This window comes from Stegodyphus dumicola, chromosome X1, assembly GCF_044657685.1.
Source record: "Stegodyphus dumicola isolate Sdum_Otavi_A_Nest chromosome X1, ASM4465768v1".
Taxonomy (NCBI): Eukaryota; Metazoa; Arthropoda; class Arachnida; order Araneae; family Eresidae; genus Stegodyphus; species Stegodyphus dumicola.
Window position 1 is genome coordinate 82,642,908 of NC_140780.1, and position 24,856 is coordinate 82,667,763.

Genomic DNA, 24,856 nt, shown 5'->3' on the forward strand with positions numbered 1-24,856 from the left:
GCAAAATTTTTTACTCCGGGTCTCAGTCCGGGAACTTTTGAGTCCTACAATATGTATATAAGAATCATTTTCTAAAGAAAGTATGAGATGAAATAATAAGTTACATTTTGTACGGACTTCAGTTATTTTCTTTATTTTGTTTCTTGTGAATTTTTTTTTATTATATATTTTTTAAAGTTTTTTATTTGTGTGTAGAGCTTATTTTGTAGTTCCATAAATATTAAATAGAATAAGAATTACAAAATAGATATTTTTCCTTTGTGTGTAAGGTATATTTTAATTTTATAACAATTATTTTAAGTTTATGCCTCTCTCCTGTCTCTCCTAGTTTCAGCTTACAACTCCTAACAGACTGAGTTTTTAGAAGCATGTTAAATGCAGATGAGAAGGAGAATAGTATTTAAGTTTGACTAACTTCAAGAGAGAGAGTTAGGATTCCCGCTTAGCGCATGCTTGCCTTTGGACTACGTCTGTCTAAGCTGTTACTATGCTCAGCCATATTATGTCCCTTTTTGAGAGTTCGCTGGCTAATTTAATATTACGGGCCAACTAGTTTAGAATTGTGTTAGCTTTGGCTAAATCTCTTTAGTTAGTCATTAGTTAGTTCTTATTTCTTACATTTTGAGTTTAAGCCTAAGTGGAGGCTTTGCTGTACACCCTGAGAAAGGGGCTGACTGTTAATCTTTATTTGGAGTAAATAAATGGTAATTAAATTCTTGAGTTAATTACCATTTATTTACTTAACGTATCTGACTAAACGTTTCTCTTCTTGGACTTAAGTGATTATTCAATTAGCAGTTCTTTAGGTTCCTCGACATTACATTTAATAGGATAAAAGTGAGGAATTCTATATGTGTATGCATGAATGTATGTGTAAGTAAAGAAGAGTATGAAAAACACCATGAAGTATTTGAAAAAATTCCGTACTCTGCATAGCCTTATTGTTCTTTACTTCTGAGCCTTATGTTAAAAAAATAATTAGTTTCATTGATTTATTTTAGTTGAAATAGAAATGTAGTAGGTAAAAATGTGAACAAAAAGAATTTTCGCTCTGTAATTTTATTGAAGCAAATGTGTACTGAATTTTCTTTTAAATACATGAAAATATTTTACTTTTTTTAACTGTAATTTTTTTGTTGAATGAAAGAACAAAATTTCCCCTGCTGTATTACATTAAATACATACTTGACATGCAGGGTTGAAACCCAACTGTTGGAGTTTTTCAAGTGTGCAGGAGAGTTGTGGTCCCATTTAATATGCATATGTTGAGTTTAGTGCACTTAAATTTAAAAGAAATTTATTTTTAATTTCATGCTAAGGACGCCTCAGGGGCTCACTTTTGTGAGTACAGGTGTGGCAATCCCAAGGTACCCTAGCCCTTCAGATCATCATCTTGGTGAGACGGGTGTCACAATCCTGGAGCCCCTGTGATCTGTCCTCTTTTCCGTCTCCTATCCTCTGAGCTGAAACTTTTTTCCTTCCATTATTCCTTGTGGTTTTCCTCTTTGGAAGTTGAGGCTCGTCATGAGAGACTCGTACAGTGCGCTGAAAGCATTAGAAGCTTTTTCCGACACTCAGAATGCTATAATAGTGGATGTTCTCGAGATGCATATAAACGAGTCGTAGATATGAAATCCTGTACTGCTGGGTTCCTGGACATACAGGAATAAAGGAAGATGAGCTGGTAGATATCAGAGCAAAATCTGCTGTTGAACTGTCCAGTCGCCTCATCCCTTTTAGAGATATCTGTTATGTCATCAAAGAAAAGATTAAAAAAAACTAGCAGCAACTTTGGGACGTTCAGCCTCACAACAAGTTGAGAAGTGTAAAGCTGAGCATTGGAATTTTAATAGAAAAATCGGAAGGAGGAAGTTCGTTTGGCTCGCCTCAGGATTGGTCCCACTAAAGTAACACATAAACTACCTTCTGAAAGCTGAGAAAAAGCCTATTTGTTTAAATTGTAATTTTTTCTATCTGTCCGTCATATTTTGAGTGTCTAAGTTTTAATAATTTTTGTCAGAAATATTTTAATAGATGGGACTTACCTCTCGACCGTTTAATCGGAAGACAGGTCAATTGTAATTAATTTTATTACTTAAAAGAGACTGCCTTTTGTTACCTAATTTAATCAGCTTTGAAGATTGTGTATTGTATTTTAATGTTTAACACTTGTGTGCCTTTACCTTGTTTTTATATGACTTCATCCTTTGAATTTGGACATGCTAAGGAACTTCCTAAATCAGACTTTTAAGATTTTGATTTTTTGTTGTTAAAATGCTTGTAAAATTAGGTCTTAATTGACCATTACATTTTAGCAAACATCATAAAATCTTGTCTTTCTTTTAGAGAAAAATCTTGTCTTTCTTTTAGAGAAATATTTAAATGTTAATTATAAACTTTTATTATTTTATTTATTAATTATGATAAGTTATTATTTTATTTATTAATTAGGGTAACTTAAAGGGAGTTTCTGCAGCAGCAACAACAACAGGAAAAAAAAAAAAGAGGGTAACCTAAACAAACAAAAAATATGTTTAAAGCTATGATCAGTAATATTTCTGTTCTTGCACTTAGTCACATTTAAATTACATACTTTAACATTGAAGACTAGATCTGATTATGTCTTTTCCTTTTAGAGAATTTTCCATTAGTTATCTTGCTAGAGATGAAGATGGAAAAGATACATACTTATCCTTATTATCTGACTGGGATTTAGAAGCGGCATTTCTTGGCTCTTCTGATCCATGTTTGCAACTGAAAGTAGATTTAAAACCATTTGAAGAAGGTAAATTTCAAAACTGAATAAATTATAAATTGCATTTTTATGATTTTAAAATATTTTAGTATTTCTGATTTCATTAATGTATGTCTGTATTTAATGCATTAATTATTACAGTCAATCTGTATTTCAAATATTCAAATTTTATTTATGGGTAAATAGGCAAAATCTTATTTCCAATTGTGTTTTTCTTTTCGCATCTTTCGTAAGCTGAATAAATGCTTTACTTGCTTATATATTTAAATAAATAAGTAACTTGTTTGCTTTGCTACAGCAAGAATATTTTAAACCTCTAATTTGCATTGATGCTGAATTCAGGACAGACTACTTTCATTTTTGTCTGATATATTTCATGTCACTTCAGAATACTCATTATTGCTCATTAGTAACATTGTAAATGGTTTACTTTGTTATTCTAATGAAGAATTTAAGAGTATAATTATAATGTTTTAGCTAAGCACTAGTTTTGACCTGTGTATGTGCTCATATTTTGCATAAAGATTTAATTTGTGTTTATGAAACAGAATCATAGTTAAAGTATTACATCCAAACAGTGTTTTTATGTTTGTTACCATGCATATAAAATGGTCCTATATTATGTATTTGGTTTGTTTTTTTTAATTAGGATTAGAAGATTGGGATGTTGTTGCTTCTCTTGATGTTGGTCGTAGCAATAATGCTAGCTTCTTAATAGATCGATCATCCATAACTGGCACAATTTTGAACCATGTAAGTATTATACACCATTTAGAAATAATGTTTTCTATCAGTTTTTAAACTTAAAAAAATTGCATGAAAAAAATGTTACTTTTTGTCTGAATTCCTAATTTTGTGCCTGTTTTAAGAAATCTCTCAACTTTTTCCTATTGTTTAATGACGTTTTTCCATATATCTACGATCAGCATTCATTTTGACTTATTCCAAGTAGAAGAAAAGGTTCACTTTTTGCTAATATTATGTAAAGTTAATGCTTATAAAGATACATTTTGTTTATTTAAGAAGTAGATAAAGTAAATTGAGTAAATACAGGCAACCAAAAGATAATTGAATGTAACAAAGAGCAAAATAAAGCAAAGTGAGTAAATTTATTAATCAAAAGATTATTTAATATAACAGAGCTAAAAGAGGGGGGAAATCATTCTAGCTATTTTTAAACTTCTTATGATTTAATAAATTGCCTCATAAAATTTTCAATATGAAATACATTACTTAGTTTTGCAGTGCATGCAGGTTAGTAATTTTTTAATTTTACCTGTACAGGTTCCATAAACATGATTTTTATAGTATTGACACGTATTCAAAGTTTTGTTACCGCAGCATGTATTTATTTGGCATTTTTTTCCACTTACAGGAAGGGTTGATGCAATTACCAATTCTCTTTTTGTTAGATACAAAGTTTGTGAACTTTGGATGAAATGTACATGTTTCAAAGCTCCTCAGCCATATTCAAAATAAAACCATTTGGTTTGCTGATATTTTTATATTCAGTTGTTTCCCTGTAAATTATCCATGCATTTATCATGGCCAAATCAAGTATATTAAAAAAACTTGAACTAGCCTACGGCTGAATGAGGACTTCACTGAGTATTTTCAGGCCATCGGGTCCAAAACGTCATCTCCATATTTTTGTAGAACTGTAAAAATTCACAACTTTTGGAACATTTTTTTCATCAGATGCTATTTCTAATGTTGTGCATGTCACTCAGGAGCAGGACTTTTTTTTTCACCCCTCCTTGATAAGACATAAGCGTTATATTGTCGTGCTTAGCAATCTAGAACAGACCTCATCCCTTGTACTTTTGACAGAATTAGATATTTCTCTTGTTGAACAATTTATTGTGCCAATGCCGCTTATCCCTGAATTTCTCGCACGGGTGTTTTCGTGGTTTCCCCATGTGTAACGTGTATACAAACCAGTTTCCCTTAGTAAGCCCTCCACGAAGGCATCCCTCCCCTTGGGCGGATGGCCCTCGAGGCATTGCCGTAATTAAACAACGTAAGCTAACCTTGGATTCCTCATTTTGTTTGCTAATTTCAGCGATTCCATTAAACAAAAAGCTGCATGTTCACCTACTGTTTCTGCAGCTGGTCTTGTTTTGTCTTTTCGCAGGTAGGGAAATCCGTTCAGTAAATATTTTTTGGACTGAACGTCAGTAGCAAGTCAAAATTTAATGACGAATTTGTCCACTGTTTTAGGCATATACTGAATAAGTTGGCATCGGGTCTCCATGGGAAATAATTATTAATCCACTGTTATATTTTCATCCAGTTTATAACATTTTGAGCAGTTTTCTATAAAAAGCATTCCAAATATGTGAAACTAGGGCAAATGAATCAGTTTGCAAACTTTGGGATCTTCATCGAAATGTTTACTTTTCTTTTCTGTTTCGTGAACAGGTTCTCCATCAGACAAATCGAATTCCTTGTTTTAGTAGGAAATCCAGTTCTCGTCGGATAAACTTTATATAGTTTAAATATGAAATTCTTCATCAGGTTCAGTTTCTGAAGCAGAATTATCATCAGAAAGACTTTTAGAAACCTTCACCATCACTTCCTTCGTTAGATATTTTTTACCAATGCTTCTATGTGGCTTGATAAACAGGTCATAACAGCAAAACTATCCAAGTAAAGTAAAGTACATTTGTGTCTACTGAAAAATAAACTTACTAACACGAGCAAAATGTACAGACATATGACACACAAAATTTCTAAAAGGTGATTGTATTCCCTCCTCCTTCCCTCCCCCTCACTTCTGTGAAATATGCAGTCTTCCTTAGCAAAAATAGCACCAGTTTATCAATCAGCAAACTGGAAATAGCTAAAAGTGTCATAAAAATATTGAGAAATCTGTTATTTTTCTAGATACTGTCAAAATTACTGATAGTCGTAATTCTAGGTATAAACAGTAATATTGTTGAAAATAATTATTTAATATGAACCCAAAAAAATATAATATTGGTAAATGTTTAGAAAAGGTATCAAAGTTATAAATAAAGAAAAAAACATTGTGTCCAATTAAAATGGAAATATGGTCAAAATGACCATTCCTGTAATTCTAGTGTTAATGTCTGATAACAAGGACCCGTATCAGTGTTTAAAGTCTGCTAATGAACATGCAGTAATAGTAATTTAAGAAGTAATTATTAACCCTTTAACTGCTTAAGACGTGTTTAAACATTTTCGCAGTTTCCTTTAAAAATGCTTAAGACGTGTTTACAAGAATTTCAAATCGCATGAAAAATGCTTAAGACATGTATACACGAAGCCCAAATTTCGCGAAGATTGCTTAAGATGTGTTTAGACGACAGATCTGGTCTTCCTTCCCCTACCTTTCTGCAGGCGACTGTCAGTTGACACAAAGGTCTTAATAGGCTGTGAAGTCTGTTTGAAAAGAACACTTTACGGATGGGTCCTGAGAATGAAGAATCATTGTCAGACAGCAAGTGTGCATTATCTTTCCAACGACTGCAAGCTTGTGAATGAAGATAAATCGTTTTACAAAAGTTTGCCTTGTGGTTATTTATACAAATGAAACAGAATCGCTTGTTGTTATAATACATTACCGAAATTTAGAAGAAACAGGAAAAAAACAATTGTAACGTAAGACGAACTTTTTAATAAATCACATATTATACAATGTATTAAAAGATATTTATTACAATTTCTGATTCGTCAAGAACAGGATAAAATACGAAATGTTGCAAACACCTATCTTGTTTGTTCTCATATTTCAAGTGCGGTTGTTTTTAATGGTATATTTTTCTTTTTTACATTTTAAAATGTTAAAACTGTGCTTTCAGTATGTCTGATTTTTGTATTCGTATATGTGGCTGTATGTTCCTTATAAACGCGAACTGGCGTATAAAAATTTCTTGGATGTTAAAAGGAAGATATTTTACTTGAAAACTTCAATTAAATCGAATAAATTCATATGCTGAAAGAATTTCTAGAGATATTTATTTTAAAATATTTTATTATTAGGATTTTAAATACAAAATAGTTTTAAAATCTAGGGGGGAAGTATGCGTTTTTTGGAAAGAAATCTACCGGTATAAAATTGCATAAATTTAACGGAGTGTAAGTTAAGTAAAAAAGCGGTAAAATCGCTGTAGTTCAGTCTGAGGTTCGAATCCCGTAAACAAGCTGGCTGCATGGGCGTTTTCATGGTTTCCATAAAGTATAACGTGTATACGAGCCAGTGTCTATCAGAAAGTCCTCCACAAAGGCATTCCTCCTCTTAGGCAGATAGCCCTCGAGGCTTTGCCTTAGTCACATAAAACCAAATCAAATTAAAAACCAATATAACTGTGTTCGTGATTACTTTGCAAAGATTTTTGATAAAGATTCAACTAAAGCCCGCAGCGACCTAGTAGAAATTGGCAGTTTGAAGTGAGTTTAAATCCTGGCGAATGGGCTGGCTACCTAGCAGTTTTCGTGGATTTTTGCTGCCTAATAAGCCAATCTCATTTAAAAAGTCTTTCACGAAATCTCCTCTGAGTACTAGTCCTCGCTTGGGATTAGGTTTAGTTTGGTTTGTTAGATTATGATAAAACACGCAAAGGGCGATCTGTCTAAAAAAAGTATGTTTCGTTAAAGACTTTCGAAGAAAAACTATCTTGTATTTGTGTTACATATAGGTAAATTCACGAAAATGCCCATGTGGTGAGCCAGTCACAGGGGTTTTAATCCGGGTCAAACTACAATTATATTAATAGTCCTTGTGTTATCATGAGCTAAATAAAATAAAATACAATCTTGCAAAAGTCGATTTATGCTACTGAAATGGCAATAATTTCATATTATACAGGCCATCATTTTGCATCTATTATGAGATTTTGCTCTTTTCCATTACCTAGTCTAGCCCACAACGGAACACTGCTAGTTCTATCCGGGGTTCGAATCCCGACGAAAGGGCTAACTGCATTGATGCTTTCATGTTTTTCTCATGTGTCATGTGTACACAAACCGGTTTCCCTTAGAAAGTCCTCCACGAAGGCATCCTTCCCCTTATGTAAAATAACCCTCCAGTGCTTTGCCACAATCAAATAAACCAAGTGATTACTACACAACATGCTTAAAATATTTTGTGTTTAAAATTTTTGCGTCAAAGTTGGCTCTTGTTAAATGAAATATGCTGTTCCTTTTTTTTTTTTTTTTTTTCCTTTTGCTTTTATAGCAAGGTTCTTATTTTCAGAATGTGAATAAAATATTTTTAATAATGTGTCATTCTATTTGGTTTTTTTTTTTTTTTTTTTTGTTTGTTTGTTTAATGAAGTTAAGCAACAAATTTCTTATGTTTAGAAAAATTATACCATCACCGACATGAGCTGCTGTCAAAAGTGCATTTTCTTACTAGTGCATATATTTGTATAGAGAAAATTGTTTTGCACGTGTTATCCTATAACTGAAAAGATCCTGAGAAATTTCTATAGGGAAATAGTTATTAAATGTAAATAAAAAAATTAAGTTATTAGTGGATTGTATGTGTTTTGAGGTAAGAGTCGAAACACGAGGTATGCAATGAATTTAAAATAAGGATGTATATAATAAGGATTTTGCCGCCAGACATTCCCAGTGAAATTTGCTAAGTTTTTCTATATATAGAATTAATGTATATTTTGTTTAGTATATAAATTCAGTGTTATAATACTCCCCTTTATCGGTGTTATTCTGTGTTATATCGAGATTTAGTTACGTCTGATATAAGCATTTTATTTTTGTTTTATAAAACTGGTTCGTTTATTAGTATTATGCTTATTAAATACAATTTATCAGATTTTCAAATCTATCAGACCCCAACCAGTGGCCTTCCTGGCTAAGACTGCTGATCCACTTGCACTGAAACCCACACGAACAAATTATCTGCATGGTTCGGTTTCGTAGTTTTCCCATGTATGACATTGATATGAGTGAGTTTTACTTAGAAAGCCCACCACAGTGACTAGTCTATCTTTTAGACAGACAGATCTCATTTGCTTTGCCATATTCAAATAATTGGACAAAATTTAACAACAAAGACTAGTAAATGCATATTACAAAACTAAAATAAATGCACATAACGTAAGAAATGAGATCACAACAAATTTTTAATACACTAATTCCTAAATTGCATTATTTTCAAATTTTATTTCATTTTTATGTATATATTTTATACGTGCGAAAGTGCACTTGTTGAGCATATCCATATACATTAAATAAATCTGATTTGAAAATACATGTAGGTGAGATTTTCATAACTTGAAAAAAATTACTCGCAATATAATCTCTTGAGAAAATATATATATTAAGAAAATAAAATTTTATCTTCCTACTTGGTTCTGTGTAAAACAATGTAAAAATTACTTATTACTTTTTTTTAAATCATGCTGTCAGACCGGAAGTATGTAGAAGTTCAAAATTATTCTTTTGAACACATGTTTCTGTGGTATTTCCTTATGGACGTAGATAAACAGATAAGAGGCTAACCCTTCAAGAAGACATTCACAGATTTCACCACCAAAAGACCTTTTTTCTAACATAGGGGGCGGCCACTTTTATCTTTGGCTTCTGCTTTGTAATGTAGTATAACTAAACCCAGAATGGCCATTTGCCCAAATAGCTTCTGAGAACCGTTCGCAAAGACTTCGTGTTCCCAAAGCAATCAGTCAGACACCAATAAAATTTGTTGTCAATATTTTTACTCCCTCTTTCTTTCTGTGAGTTCTTCAAATCCAGGAAAGGGTCATGTGTGCATTTGGTGCATCTGAGAAAAAAATTTCTATGCTGATTTTGTATTACTTTTATAGTGGAGCATTTAAAAAAAAACAGCTTTATATGCAAAGTTTTCTCTTATAAATGAACTCAGCTGAAAACATGTTTCTATCTTCTGTACATCAAAAAAAAAAAAAGCATGACGTTCTTTTAAGTGAATTAAATTCTTTTTGTGCTCTTATTACATTTTCTAAATTTTTCTGTTCCTCTTTTCTTATAACACACAAGCAATTTTTTAAATATGAGTGAACCCTGAGCGTTAAGTTCGGTAAAATCGCAAAAGAATGGTAATTTGAAGGAGTTCAAATCTAGGCGAATAGGTTAATTGCAGGGTAGGTTTCATGGTTTTTCCTCATGTGAACGTAATACGAATTCCTTCCCTTTAAACGTCCTTTACGAGACGCGACTCTTTTAGTCATATAATTTTCAAGTGCTGTGAACAATTCTAATCTAAATTTTTATGATATAAAATTTCATATGAATGTATTCTAGCTGCCTCTTTTGTGTGAATTATATTTATGAATACAAACCTGAGATTAATATTAAGAATACTATTGATGCAATTGATGTTATGATTAATACTGAAAATAATGTTTATGCTAAAAATCAATTTTATAACACATTATATATTTTTTATAATACCATGCGCCAAAGATTTTCCGACAGAGATTTTGGTTTGTGGTAAAGCACACAGGGGTTACTTACCTAAAAGAAGAGATTTTTTAAGGAAGACAGGCTGGTAATTCACAATACACTTGTGAAAAAGATCGAAACCTCCCATGCAGCCGCTAGGATTTAACATGCTCAACTATCTTACCTCTCGACTAAGCTTTCTCAGCTTACGAAATATGTATTTTAAGTTGGTTATTTACATAACAGAAGAACAAAATAAAATGACATTATAAATAGTGCATTTTACTGACAAAACGTTCTTCTACAAAAAAAAAAAAAAAAAAAAAAAAAAAACTACTTTAAAGAAAAGAAAGATGCAGTTAACTTAATGGCGGCTGATAAGCATTGTTGGTGCATATGTTTTTTCAGAGAAAATTATTTTGCTCGTGTTGTCATAAAACGAAAAATATTCATAGATTATTTTTTACAGTGGTTAAAATAGTCATGGATTATCTGTGTTAATAGAATATCTTCTTAGAAAATTTTCAAAATGAAATTGGCTTGAATTCACAATACGCATGGGGAAAATTATAAAGACACCAAGCCGCTAACCTGTTCGGTTGCCAGCGACAAATCCAGGACAAACATCACACATCCAGCATTCTTATTCACTCAACTGCAGTGAACTTAAATATTTGTTTGTATATTATTAGTATTAAAACAATAAAAATATTTGCTCTAATAAAACTTTTGTTTAAGACATTTTATTTGGTTAGGGATTTTATGTGAATAATTAAATCTGTGTTGAAGCAAGATAATTTCTTAGAACGTAATGCTTTAAAAAACTGAATACTGGGATTCCTAGGAGAGAAATTGTCCTAAAAAGATATATTCCACAAAAAATTTTAAATTATATTCTTGTAATGACTTCTTAAATAATTGTTACAATTATTAAATATAATGCTTCCTTATTTTTTACAAAATGTACAATAATACCCTTTATTTACAAAAATACCATATTGAACAACTATATTCTAAGCTAATAAATAACAAAATTGCATTGTTTCTTATTAACTATACGTCATTTTTCCTTTTCAGCTTTCTGTTATAGGGTAATGTTTTTAATCCTATTTCAGACAAAGTGTACTAGTGTTTCAAGGACAGGAAGGCAAGGATTTTTAAACTCAGTCAATAAATTCATGATCAAGTGAAAATTCATGAAGACTGTTGTTTTGGGTTAAAACTCCCTTTCAGAATAGAATAATGTATATAAAAAAAGTGAAATGTAAATTTTAAATTGATATGCTCGCCGTTTCATCCCTTAAATAACTCCGAAATGTTTCGTTTATCGCTTTTAAAAACAGATCAGATTTTTAAAAGTTAATATCGTAATGTTTGTTTTAAAAAATCTCAAAATTATTGCTTAAGAAAAAGTGGAAACAATGGCATTATTATTATTTATTTATACCATGAGCATGTTTAATTTCTTTGAGATCGAGAAGATATTTTTAAAAAATTTTTTACGCTGTATCCTGAAATCACTTAATTTTTTGTTTTCATAAATCAGATGAAACATAAGTCACATTTGAAACCCATCCATTTTCAAAACAGCTATCCACATATAATAATAAAACTTTCCCCCCCCCTCTTGAAATTAAGATATTCAGTTACCAAATTTTATCTTGCTGAATATTTAACTTTACTTTAAAAAAGCATATTTGTATACATTTTTAAGTATATATTGTTCATTCAAAAAACAAAATCTTTCCAGAAAATAACATCCGTTTTAAAAACTAAGTAAATTTCAGCATTAAATATGCCTGAAAAGTTAAAATTTTTAAATCTTCTTAATATTTAACTAGAGTTTATTTAAAGAGCAAGTTTAATAGTCACATCAAGTTAAATTGATTAAATTTGGCAGAAATAATAAAAAAGATGTTTTCCAGAATAATTATACAAATATTATGCTAAATATCTATAAATAAAAGAAATTATTAAAAAAAATTATTATCTGCATGTAAATGAAGAATGTAGAAAAAGGTTGAAAGATTTAAAGATTTTTAATTTATGACAAAAACATAGAAAATCAGAAATAATATGAAATGCAGTCAAACTATAAATATTGCTTTTCAAATGTTTCAGGAATCTCACAGAAAGAATGAATATTGCACCAGATATTTTTAACCCTCCGAGCGTTACGAGTTTAGCCCTGAAATTTCAAAGTTCCTCAAACTGTCATGAATAAGTAGTATTTTCTTGATTTTAATTAAAAAATGAATCTCTCATTTTGTACCTTGATTCCTTTTCTTCCAATATACATACAAACTGAAATCAAATACATTAAAAGCTAGCAGAAATTTTCATTTGTAAGGTATATAGAAGGCAGCCTTCTGTACGGAATTTTCCGGCCGTAACGCTGAGAGGGTTAATATGGATTTTATTAATAGCAGTTTAACCAATCTGCATTGAAATTCATATGATAATCAATGACCCAGAGATTTAGGTAATTTAGATTAAACATGAATAATAATTAAAAAAAGAGCTGGTAAATTTTAAAACCAAGTTGTTTCAAAATAAGAGTTTTTTAGGAAAGAAAACTTTTAAGATAGTATTCACCACGCGTGTAAACCCTGCAGCATTCAGACGGTTATCACGGAGAAACTAGTTTTTTGCAAATTTCTTGACAGCTCACATCTAGGGGTACTAATATTTATGGTAGTAATCCATCTCACTTACAGTCGGAACCCTTGATCAAGTATTCTGGGAGGGGAAAGAACTAACAATAGCAATAGCTGGCATTTTTCAGAGGTTTAGGGTTATTTTCCCGACATTTTAAGGGAAGCTCAGTCCAAAATTAGTGACATTTTTAAAGATATTTGTAGAAAATCACTCGACAGGCTAAGGGTTAATATAAATATCAATAGTAATCAAGTAAAATGAAACTTGACCTTGTTTTAGGTTTGATATGCCTCTCATAGCAGCATGCACAGTGATCACTTTAGAAAATTTGCAGTCTAGGCAAAATCGTGAAGGAAGAACTTGTCCAATTGTGATAAAAACAAATTAATTCAATTAAATTACAGTTAGTATTAAAGTATATGACTAACACATAAAATTACAGTTTATTTCCATTAGGGCAGAAATAATTTCTTCAGGTTCTTCCTCCCTCCAGCAGAAAATAAATTTGCCATCCTTAGTTTAAATGATTTTAAATATTTAAAGCTGCTTTTACAATCTGATAAAAGAATTAGATCTAACTGAATAAATGATTTCCTTTTCTCTAAAATACAAGGACCATTTTGATTGCTTACTGCTTTCAGTGAAATGTGTGCTGCCATCTACTGCCAAGAAACTGGAATTGTTTCTGCATTTATTGCGAGGTTCTTTTTTGTTGTATTCATCATAGTTTTTTTGCTATAGCATTCTGAAATCCCGGAGGGAATTATTAATAACCAGATATATATATGCACACACACAGACATATGTATATAATTACATGTTTCCTGTTGGAATGTATTGTATAACATTTCAGTGTGCCATTAACTTATTTATATTTCTGGCCTAATTACAGTAAACTGGAAATCTTTTGTAATTATCTTTTTCTTCATAGTTTCTAAATCTGGCTAATTGAGGCACATGTATACTTAGAGTAATATTTAGTTCATGCTAAATTGTACCAATGTGTTGAATATTAAAATGTTTAACTATTCCCACATGTGTTCATCAAATGATTGGAGTCCTAATATGCAAGATAACATTGACAAGAAATATAGAAATGAGGGAAAAAAAAAGGAATATGCTTTTCTTTATGAGTTTAAATGTAGCAGAAGTAGCCAAGAGCATTAGTAGAAAGTGTTTGAAACTAACACAGTGGTGAATTCAGCAATATGATCCTTGAAATTCAGAAGCACAGACCTTTAGCAGCAACCATTGACAATGATGAACAATGACTACTGTTGGTTCTGATAAATGAATGTTTAGGTAATAGAGGCTGTTTCTGTTTCCATCAAACAGAATGACTGATGGTTCAACAGAATCAAGCAGTATGACAGACTACTAATGGTTCTGATAAATGAATGTTTTAGATAATGGAGGCTGTTTCTAATTCTTTTTATGTCTGCATCAAACAGAATGAAACAGATGACAGAACATGTCACAATGATTTCAAGTATCTTATTTAGAAAAGGTAGATTTAATTTTATATTTGCTATTTCAGCATTTTCTCTTCCATGCCTTATTACTATGATAACTATTTTAGTTATAAGAATATTTATTTTAATTCCTTTTGTCGACTTGGGGTAGTTTTGTCAGTGCACACAGCAGTTGTAATAAAGCTTTTTATACTACTTTATGGGTACACAAGAAGTATCTAAAATGTATAAGAAGTAGTGGAATTTTTCATTGCATATATGCAGTGTGTGTTCAAAAACGTATGTATGCACAGAGTGATCATAAAGTCAGTTTTTCTTAAAATGTGGTTTATTTACAAATTTTAAATTGGCTATATGGCATTGATGCCTAGTTTTTAAGTGTACTTTCATCACTCCAAACATTCTTTCTTGGAAACTGTATTCTTAGCATACATCTTGTCAAGTAGCATTTTGCAGTCTGAATTATATTGACTGAGAGTGTGGATTATTCTTGAGATAATTTTTCTGATGATGGTGCTTCAAAATGTGATAGACATGAGGTTTTGAAATTATTAAATTGTAGTCCACTTCCCTCTCATATTTAAGTCAGTTGTTACAATATGTTTACATCAAACGTTCTTGTTATTTGGGGTTTGATGATGTCTGTTATCTTCCAGAACATTTCTGGGGACATTCTGAATGTATGTATTTAATTTCTGCATTATTTACATGTTGGCTTTGTGTTGCTTAACTCTGAATTTATTACTGCATTTTTAGAGAATTTCAGTGATTATTGTAAATTAGCAATTTTTATTCATTTATCATTCATCATAATAATCTGATTATTTATGCTGTCATTTGAAATGCATTTTATTAGTGCATAGTTCCTCATTTATCACCTGTGACCTATTTTGATCAGTTAAGAGGTTTTTGTATATCCTTATTGGAATGAATAGGTAACTTTTGAAAAATTTATGTGCATTAATTATAAACTTTGCAGGTTTATTAAAAGTAAGCAAATTTCTAAAATAAATTGAGTGCATGTAATAAAAACAATTTTTGTTACTGTTTGGTTAATAGGAGGCTAATGACACTTGACACCAAACATAATTGTTTGCACAAAGTCTAACTAGAGATAGAAATAGCAACCTTAATACAGTTTCATGATATGAATAGCTGTTTCATTTAATCTGAAATATATATTTAAAACAAAAAAATACAGAAATTCAAAAATTAGAATGCTTGTAATTATAATATAAGTAAGGCATATTAGATGCATTTAATTAAATTATTAATTGAAATTGTAGTAAGCTCACCTAAAAGTTACCAGGAGCTGTTGCTCCAAAAAGTTCAACACGTTTAAAAAATATATATATATATATATACATTAATACAATAATTACCGTAATTTTGCACGTATAGTCCGCACCATCGTATAGCCCGCAGACACGATTTTATATAAAAAAAAATTTAAAAATTGTCAGATAGTCCACACCACCGGATAGTCTGCGGACTATACGTCCGAAATTACGTTTTTTTAATACGGCAATATTCCCATGCTTTTTAAACACATCCTTTTGTTTGCGCAAATTTCTCACCGCTTTCTTGTCCACTTTAAAATAACGGAGTAAAATCCTAGTATACGGTGCAGCCTTGGCGCGACTTTGAAAATTATCGCCAACACCAAAAATGATCCAAAGAACGTCTATATATATACACCATGCGTGTATAGTATATATACTATATACATAGTATATACTATGTTTATATATTTTCTTTGAATGACCCATTAACTACTCATCGTATATGTCCCGTTTTTACTGCTCATCATAAAGTCGCCAAAAGTAGTCAAATCCCGTGTGCACCGGATACTAGGATTAAACCAATAACGGCCCGCTTCTCTATTTCCATCTTTTTCAGTTTTCTCAACTACCTCTCAGCAGTAAATCTCCGGCGATGTTTCATCAACGTTAGCGAAGATGAAAGACAAAATACTGTGCAACATGCTATCCTCGTGATAAGTGGTAATGAAATGTGACCTTCGACTCCATTCACTCGGTGTTGCCAAACCACGCTATAAGTAAATGAATCACGCTTTTTTTTCGTACTCCAGGTACTTGCTACTATGGCTCCTAAAAACCGAGTTGACACATCGACTACTTTTCCCTCCCGGCAGTTGTGCTAAAGCAGTGCGAAGGATACTTGGAATCTCACACTTTTTTTATACTTGATCATCGGCAGTTCACGACAGCGCGTTTTTTAAATTTCAACAATTTTAACCGTGAACAACCAGCGTATTATCCGCACTGGTGGATAGTTCGCAGCTTCAAAAATTCGCATTTTAAACACAGATAGTCCGTGGACTATACGCTAGAAATTACGGTAATTATATGCATTAAATTATTATTACATATATGAACTGATTATATTATACTGTTCATTTACATTAGGCTCCTCTATTTTTAAATCAGCATGAATCTGCTTCCCCTTTTCTCTCAGGAGTACAGGTTAGGCTTGGCGTGTGCCTGAAATAGGTACCCCCATCACTCTGCCACTGCCGGAACCACTCGTATAAGACAGCATCGAAGTTTGCCGATTTCGCCTCATGTAAAGATTTCCGGTTTCGGATTCCGATGTTAGAATCACTGTTGCTGTAAAATTTCAACAGCTTTTCTTTATTGTTCCGTATATCAAACACAGTCCCTGTTGCAACTCCATACGATTCTGCTATAAACCGAGCAGGAGCACCTGCCTCCATCTTTAGCAGAATTTCCACTTCTTTCATTACCATCAATGCAACGCGTTTATGTTTTTCAACATTGCAAGCAGTAAAATCACAAGTGCCTTTCTTATCTGTCACTGTATTAAAAAGCACTGAAATTTAAAATATTCGTAATATATATCCACAAAATATCTGGATAAAAAAAAACGACATTACTAAACAATCTCGTGAAATAACAAAGCTAAGAAAGTACAACAACATGAAGCGTGAACTTGAAAGAAGAGTTGAGTTAATCGTCTGCTTTTTTACCCTCAATGCAGATTGGAGTGGGAAAAACTATTATCATGATGTCAAAAATTTGGTATTTCCATTATGACTCATTATTATTCGGTAATTATGACGTCATTTATCCAGTAAATATTTTTTCTTCGATATTTCGTACTCCATGTTGTGGTTTCCGGAACCTATAAACTAAATGCTTATATTTTAAGAGGCAACACGGATTTCAGGTCAGCGGATTTTCGGTATTTGACTGTATTTCAATTGGCAGCTGTACAATGATACATTTCTAGTTGGAGCTGACAGATTTCTCCTGATATAGGCTGTTAACACCAGATGTAAATAAACAGAATATCAATCAAAAAAGCATTCATGAACCCTTAAACCACCATCTGCTTTGTTAACCTTTCTTCTGCACCACATTTCTTCAACCCCATTTCAGAGCTTTGGTAATTGTAAAATATAATTTCACTTAAAGGGTTTCTGATCAGTTTCTTAGTATGAAATCATAGTTTGTTCTTGGGTGAATTTAACTGGAACTCTTTATTGCTCTGTAATTTATATTGATTCTTTAAAGAAAAGTGAGTGCTCTACAAAAAAAAAAAAAAAAAAAAAATGCAACTGAAAATGCCTAAGGGAAATTCACAGGATTTATAGTCGTACTTCTTGCTTGCTTATTTCTAACGTAACCGTTTAGTAATATGTAATCACATTTGGCAATTTGATGCACAAAAACGACTGTTGCCTCATTCATTAGCCAAAAAAGTATTCAGTTTAAAAGGAAAAAAGCTGTGTGTGTCCCTTTACGATGTAAAAGCATTTGGGCAGTATGATTTGTGTAGATAAAATTTCCATTTATAAGATTATTCATTTAAAAAGAAAGGGAATTATTTTACAATCATAGGGTGTTGTAATCCCTAGTTAAAGAACTTCTGTTCATTAGCATTAGCTTTAACTGTCTAAAATGTTAAATATTTCAAATATCAAATTTGGAAACAATATTGTTATTTTTCATATCTTTCAGATGGAGAAAACACTAAACATGGTTCAAAGAGCTTTTAATTTATCTGAGAGTGAAAATGAGTATGACAGCTTCAAGCCTGTTAAACAACCTATGGTGGATTCAGAGTTTCATGTGTATTTAGATTCTGAAGGACGTTTAATTAAACCTAGAGAATTAAGACTGTCTGTATATAATAGAGGAATTGATCCTGCTTTACGTAAAGTTGTGTGGAAGCACATTCTTAATGTTTATCCTCAAGGCCTTACAGCAAAGGAAAGAATAGCTTATATGAAACAGCGTTCAGCAGAGTATCAGAAGTTAAAGCAAACATGGCAAGATATGATTTCAAATGGGAATTTAACAGAAGAAATTCAATATGTTACTAATATGGTTCGAAAAGATGTTCTGCGGACAGATCGCACCCATAAGTTTTATGCAGGCTCAGATGATAACAAAAATGTTGTTTCACTTTTTAACATCCTTACAACGTACGCCTTAAATCATCCTAGTGTGTCATATTGTCAAGGTATGAGCGATTTAGCATCTCCCATTTTAGTGACAATGAAAGATGAAGCCCATGCATATGTGTGCTTCTGTGCATTAATGCAGAGACTGAAGCCTAATTTTCATTTAGATGGTAAAGCTATGACTTCAAATTTTCAGCAACTAACTGAACTTCTTGAGCATTATGATTCTCAGTTTTTTGAGTACCTTAAAACCCAAGGGGCTGATGATCTTCTCTTTTGCTATCGTTGGCTTTTACTCGAATTGAAGAGGGAGTTTGCTTTTGATGATGCTCTGTCCATGTTAGAAGTACTTTGGAGTTCTATTCCTCCATCTCCACCAGAAAAAGAATTAGCCTTGTATGAAGAATTGTTCTCAGAAAATTCCTTTCGCCCTCATTCCCCTCGAATTCATAGTAGAGAAAATCCATACACTAAAGTTCGTGCTATTAGAAAACAAAATTCTGCATCATCAATTAGAGGTCTGATGAAAAGTGGTAGCAAAGAAAATGAAGAAGTAGAATCTGACAAAAAAACAGAATCTCAAGCTGAACCATCTATTAATACAGAAAATTCTGTGGATACCTCATGCAGAGAACATTCAATGTCCCTAAGCCGCCGTAACAGTGTTTCAGAAATCAACACAGATGATTCACAAGACTATTTTCCAATGACAACATCAATGACTAGAGAACTCAGAATGGAGTTGGAAAATTTAAATAGACAATTACCTGGCTCTTTTTTGCAAAGGTCAATTACAATTGATTCTGAAGATTTAGATTCTCCTCGTTCACCAGATTGTTGTGAATCCGCAAGAGAAAGTCTGAGGTATTGTCAGCATTTGCAGGGCATTGAACAGGCAGCTGAAGATGACGCACCTGAAAGTTGGACTAGTGATGATTTATCATGTATGGATCAGATTTGTAGGCTTGGTGCTGCTAAGAAAATTCAAAAACATCCAGAATTTTTACACTTGAATGGCAGTGATGGAGGAGGTGATTCTACATATTGTTGTACTCCAGATGAGCAGCTTGACATAGATTTTGATGTACAATTAAAATCAAGTTCTGATATACCTTGTAATGGAGAAATTTTGGAGAATGAAGAATCTGAAGATACAAATGGCTGTGCATGTCATCTTAAATCTGTAATACCTATAAGGTTAGTGCATAGTCCGGGCATTGATAATAGGTATCAAAGACATGGTAGTGATAGCTCTGATTCACTGTCTGAAAGCTGTCCTGGTAGAATTGAAAGTGACAATGAATATTTTCCTCTTGGTTTTCAAACTGTAGGTGGTGGATCTGAAAATAATGTATCAAAAGAAGGTACATTGAATGATGAAAAATCTTACAAGAGAAAAAATGATAGTCTACTTGATTCTTCAGTGCCATCTGATCAAGTTACTAACACATGTGTAGAGGCCTTAGAATATAGTGGCAAGTACCAGAAAGCTTCTCTCCCACCCCCTTACGAACTTGGTGGAGGAAATCCTTTCATGTTGTTTTTGTGCCTAACTCTTTTACTTCAACATAGAGATATGATAATGAAAAGTCACATGGATTATGATGAACTAGCAATGCACTTTGACAAAATGGTTCGTAAACATAATGTACATCGTGTTCTGCATCAAGCTCGTGCAATGTTTAGAGAATATTTACAAATGAGCTGTCAAGAGCAAGATTCAGACCTTCATGTCTGACATTTAAACTCTTTCTGTAAGTAATATAATTGTTTTAAGAGTTTTGCTTTGCTCATGCTGTTTTACAAAATTAACATGCATACAGAATGAAATTGTCATTCTCAACATACAGATTGTGAGTATTTAAAATTTGGACACATATTCAAATTTTATGTGCAAGAAAAAATTTTAAATAAGTTTCAAGTCATTCGAGTAGCTAACGTAAATTAGTGAAATTATAGACAGTCCCGTGTCATCATGGCATAGAACAAACTAAGCCATTTATTTGGTAAAAAATTAAAATAATCTTATTGATCTTTTGTTTAAAATTCAAATATTTTTTCACCAAAAAAAAATGCATTGCAAATTTGAGGGTAAAAAACAAAAAAGTATAATTTCTGCTTAATTCTGTTGATTTGAATTTGAAACGCGTGTATACTTTTGTTTGAACTTTTGTTCAAATATAAAATTGTGAAATATGAATTCATGCTAAGTGTTCAAGTAATTGCACTATTTAAAATCAAAAGCTACTTATAAACATTAAAAATATGACTAAAGATGACATGCAAAAGTTTTAGTTTTATGAACAATGCAGAAAACATTTTTCATTGTTATATGGTAGCTTTTTCATATTTTGATCAAATATGCTTCCAGGTTTATTGCCTCAGAGCAAAGAGCTAGTATTTATATGCTTTTGATATTTTTAATTAAATATTCAATTTTATATTTGGTTTTGGTAAACAATGTGTTAATTGCTTGGTCATTAGTATGTTCCTAGCAGCATTCACTTTTACTTAAGAAGTGCACTAAGATTTTTGTCAGATAGATACCAAGACAGGTGTAGATAATGGATGAAGTAATTTATTCTTAAAAAAAATTATTATAAAATCTTTGTCCTAAAAGGGGGGAAATTATCACTTTGGACACAATTTAAAGTGATAATTTTAATTCTTACAAAAATAAAAATTATCGCTCTTTACAAAATAAAGTATTTCCATCTAACAAGTTAATACAGTGAGCAAAATAACATTGTCAATATTAGTATTATTGTAATAGGTTTATATTATTATAAAAATTATGTGTATCAGAAACAAATGGATGTGAGAGCATATACATATGTGAGAGTGAAAATAAATCATTGAAGAATTGCTGAAAATATAAAATAAATTTTTGTTTAACGAAATGAAGTTTGTTTTTGTTAAAAATTATGTTAGCATCTAAGTTGTGTGTTTGTTTGTGCCTTTTCAACTACTTCAAAACGTTTCCTATCCTCTCAAATCAAACAAAGAGGCATTTAATTACCATACAAGACAAGAACTTTAAGATGTTCACATCTCTATGTATATGACTGTAATTATAAGGCAGAAGTTTAATCAGTTCTTTGTCTAGTATAAACTTAACTTTATTTTTACCTGTAATATACTATAAAAGGGTAATACTATAAAAGACTATATGTGCTATGTCATATCAGGGACTCTAAAATTTCTTTTACTTATTCTTTTAATGAAAATTGTCTTAATCATACATTCCTTATGAGAATATTATATCATGATGTTCAAATATGGAGGAAGTTATAGAGAGTCTATTAGGCTTTTTAGCTCTACTCTTATATGCAGCCTAAGATGACCAAATGTGGCAATATGTGTTCTGCGCTGGTTTTTGGCACGATTCCATGTTGTGTGGCAACCCTTTTGACGTTGAATACTCTTTTGCTGGAGTGTTTTAATTGTTGGTTCGTGTCATGCGTGTTTTGAAATGGCCTATGTTGCAATGAGAGACAAGGTTGCAAGAGGGTCTGGGAGATTATTTGTAGTGGCTGGGCATGATAGAAGTAAGGAAATGCTGATGCAGTGTATTAAAGAGTGGATTGAGCCTTGTACAACTATTTTTTCGGATGGCTGGAAATCTTACAAGGATTTAGGAAAAAAGGTTTTGAACATGTATTTGTGAACCATAGTATGGATTTTCTGGATAGTGTGTCTGGCTGTCATATAAATATAATAGTGATTACGTGGCGGCATGAAATTGGTATTTCTGCTGTTCGAAAAAGCATTCATTCATGGTAAGTGCATTTTATTTTAATTCTTGTTCTTATTTTGTAGAACGTTATGTTCATTGTTTTTTAGTATGAATTTCTGTCGTTATTGTTTTTTTTTAATTGTTTGAAATTTATTTTAGTTTATTTTGTTGATTAGTGCATAGTGCCTAGATTGTGCAATTCATAGATGTTTTTTTAAGTTTAAACAGAATGCTGTGTACATGGTATTCTTTGGAATTTATTGTTGTTATGTTAATTTATTAAAGCGAGGTGTGCATAGTTCGTAGATTCGTTTGTTGCCTGGATTTTGCAATTCGTAGATGGTTTTTTTAAATTTAAACAGGATGCTGTGTACATGGTATTCTTTGAAATGTATTGTTATTATGTTAATTTATTAAAGCGAGGTGTGCGTAGTTCATACATTCGTTTGTTGCCTAAATTGTGCAATTCGTAGATTTTTTTAAAGTTTAAACAGCATGCTGTGTACATGGTATTCTTTGAAATTTATTGCTGTTATGTTAATTTATTAAAGCGTGGCGTGCGTAGTTCATAGCCTAGATTGTGCCATTCGTAGATGTTTTTTTAAGTTAAACCATATCGCTGTGTACATGGCTTCTTGTCAAATATTTTTGGTTAGAAACTTTACATTTTTGCTATCTAAATTTTTTGTTTTTGTTTTGGATTTTTAGCTTAAATTGTGTGTTTAAAACGTGGTTTTTGCATATGCGAAAACTGCGTTTTTGGGAACATTTTAGGCGTAAAGTTCGAAATGTAGACAAAAAATTTAGATAGTAATATGACTCTGTGGATTGGCGAGAAATTTGGCGACTTGAGAGCACATATAAGAGTAGTTCCGGCTTTTCAAAGCAGGAAACAGAAGGAGTTCGCTTTGTCTTTGCCAGTATTCAAACTTTGAATCTTCTGATTGGTAACCGGATACCCTATCAGTTACATTATGAAATCACACAATGAGGAAAGTGAAAATTCCGTTTAAAGTTAAATACTGAATTCTTGCATATTACAAAATTTAATACAGTGCTGCGTACATTTATGCAAATAGTTGCAGTTTCTTTAAAAAGGTATGAATTACCAATAATTGCATTTTATAACAAAAGAAATATCTGTTTACTTAATTATTTAACAAAATGATAGTTATCATTTTAAGAATTGCTGTAGTTTGTACTGTGAGACTGAAATGAAATTTAGTTATTTTAAACCTGTGCATTCTGAAGTATTCTATATGCACTTTAATTTTTAGTAAGATTCTTATGAGATTAAAAATAAGAAAATTATAGTTTGATTCTGTTGTTTTTGTAGTGTGAAAAAAAAAACTTTAAATAACTTGCCTGTGTAAAAAAAGAAAAAAAAAAAAAAAGATATTTTTCAATTTGGGGTAAACTTAAACACTTTCTTATTTTCACTTTCATATAACCTTGGGGAAAAGATGAATTTGTTTTGCAAGATTTCAAGCTGAACTGGTTATGGGATACAAAATGATACGATTAGATTATCAATTTTTCTAATGTCTTTTGAATTTCTGAAATGGTATGTGTGCAGTTAAGTCATGATCTGAAGGCTAATTTTCAGTAATACAAGATGTCGCACATGTTACTTACTTGTTTAAGAATCTTATAACATGTCAGATTTGTTATGATTTGGGGGGTGTTCCAGAACTTACATATATTAACAATAGGAAATTAATTTATGGTAAAATTTAATGCTGAACAAAAACTGAAAATTGGGAAATTTTATTAAACTAGACAAGCATTTGCACACAAAGAAGCATACACCTAATTTGTGCAAATGGTTACCTTGTCAACACTACAGTAACAGAAAAATCATCAGTTGATTCAGCGTCAGCTCAAGTATAGAATCTGAGCAGAAAGTTGATGGCTGCACCCAGAATCATTAAACACTCTGAAAATTACCAGCAAAAGAGAACATTTGTATGTAAATGGCAGACATTTATGTCATGATATTTTCATTATTAAATAAAAATTTATATTCAGTGTTTGAAATTATTTTTATATATAAAACAGTTCATGAGTAATGAAAAAAGAATGTGTAAGTTACAAGATTTTCTTTAAATTACGTCAGTTTGAGGGTACACTGTAGGAAAGCTCAACAGTTAGTGAAAATAAACAAACTCCTCAACTTAGTATTAGTTGATTTTAAAAAACTATTATGGATAAATTTATCCTGTCACATCTTGCAGTTACATTTCAATATTGTTAAATATTTACAGTAGCAAAGCTTTAAACCTCAGAAGTGCAGTTACTCAACCAGAAACAACAGAAAATATGTAATTCAGTAACTACACATAAAATTATACCATTGGTGGATACATATTACAATAATA

General features: G+C 31.5%; 1 protein-coding gene across 1 annotated transcript in view; it reads left to right on the top strand.

The window, feature by feature from the left end:
- LOC118195338 (uncharacterized) overlaps window positions 1–21,642 on the top strand; it is a 45,088-nt gene extending 23,446 nt beyond the window's left edge. The window contains exons 3-5 of the mRNA XM_035366643.2: window positions 2,637–2,785; window positions 3,405–3,508; window positions 18,297–21,642. Of these exons, the coding sequence (XP_035222534.1) occupies window positions 2,637–2,785; window positions 3,405–3,508; window positions 18,297–20,480 (2,437 nt within the window). The 3' untranslated portion in view covers window positions 20,481–21,642. The remainder of the gene's footprint in view (window positions 1–2,636; window positions 2,786–3,404; window positions 3,509–18,296) is intronic.
- Window positions 21,643–24,856: the final 3,214 nt, after the last annotated feature.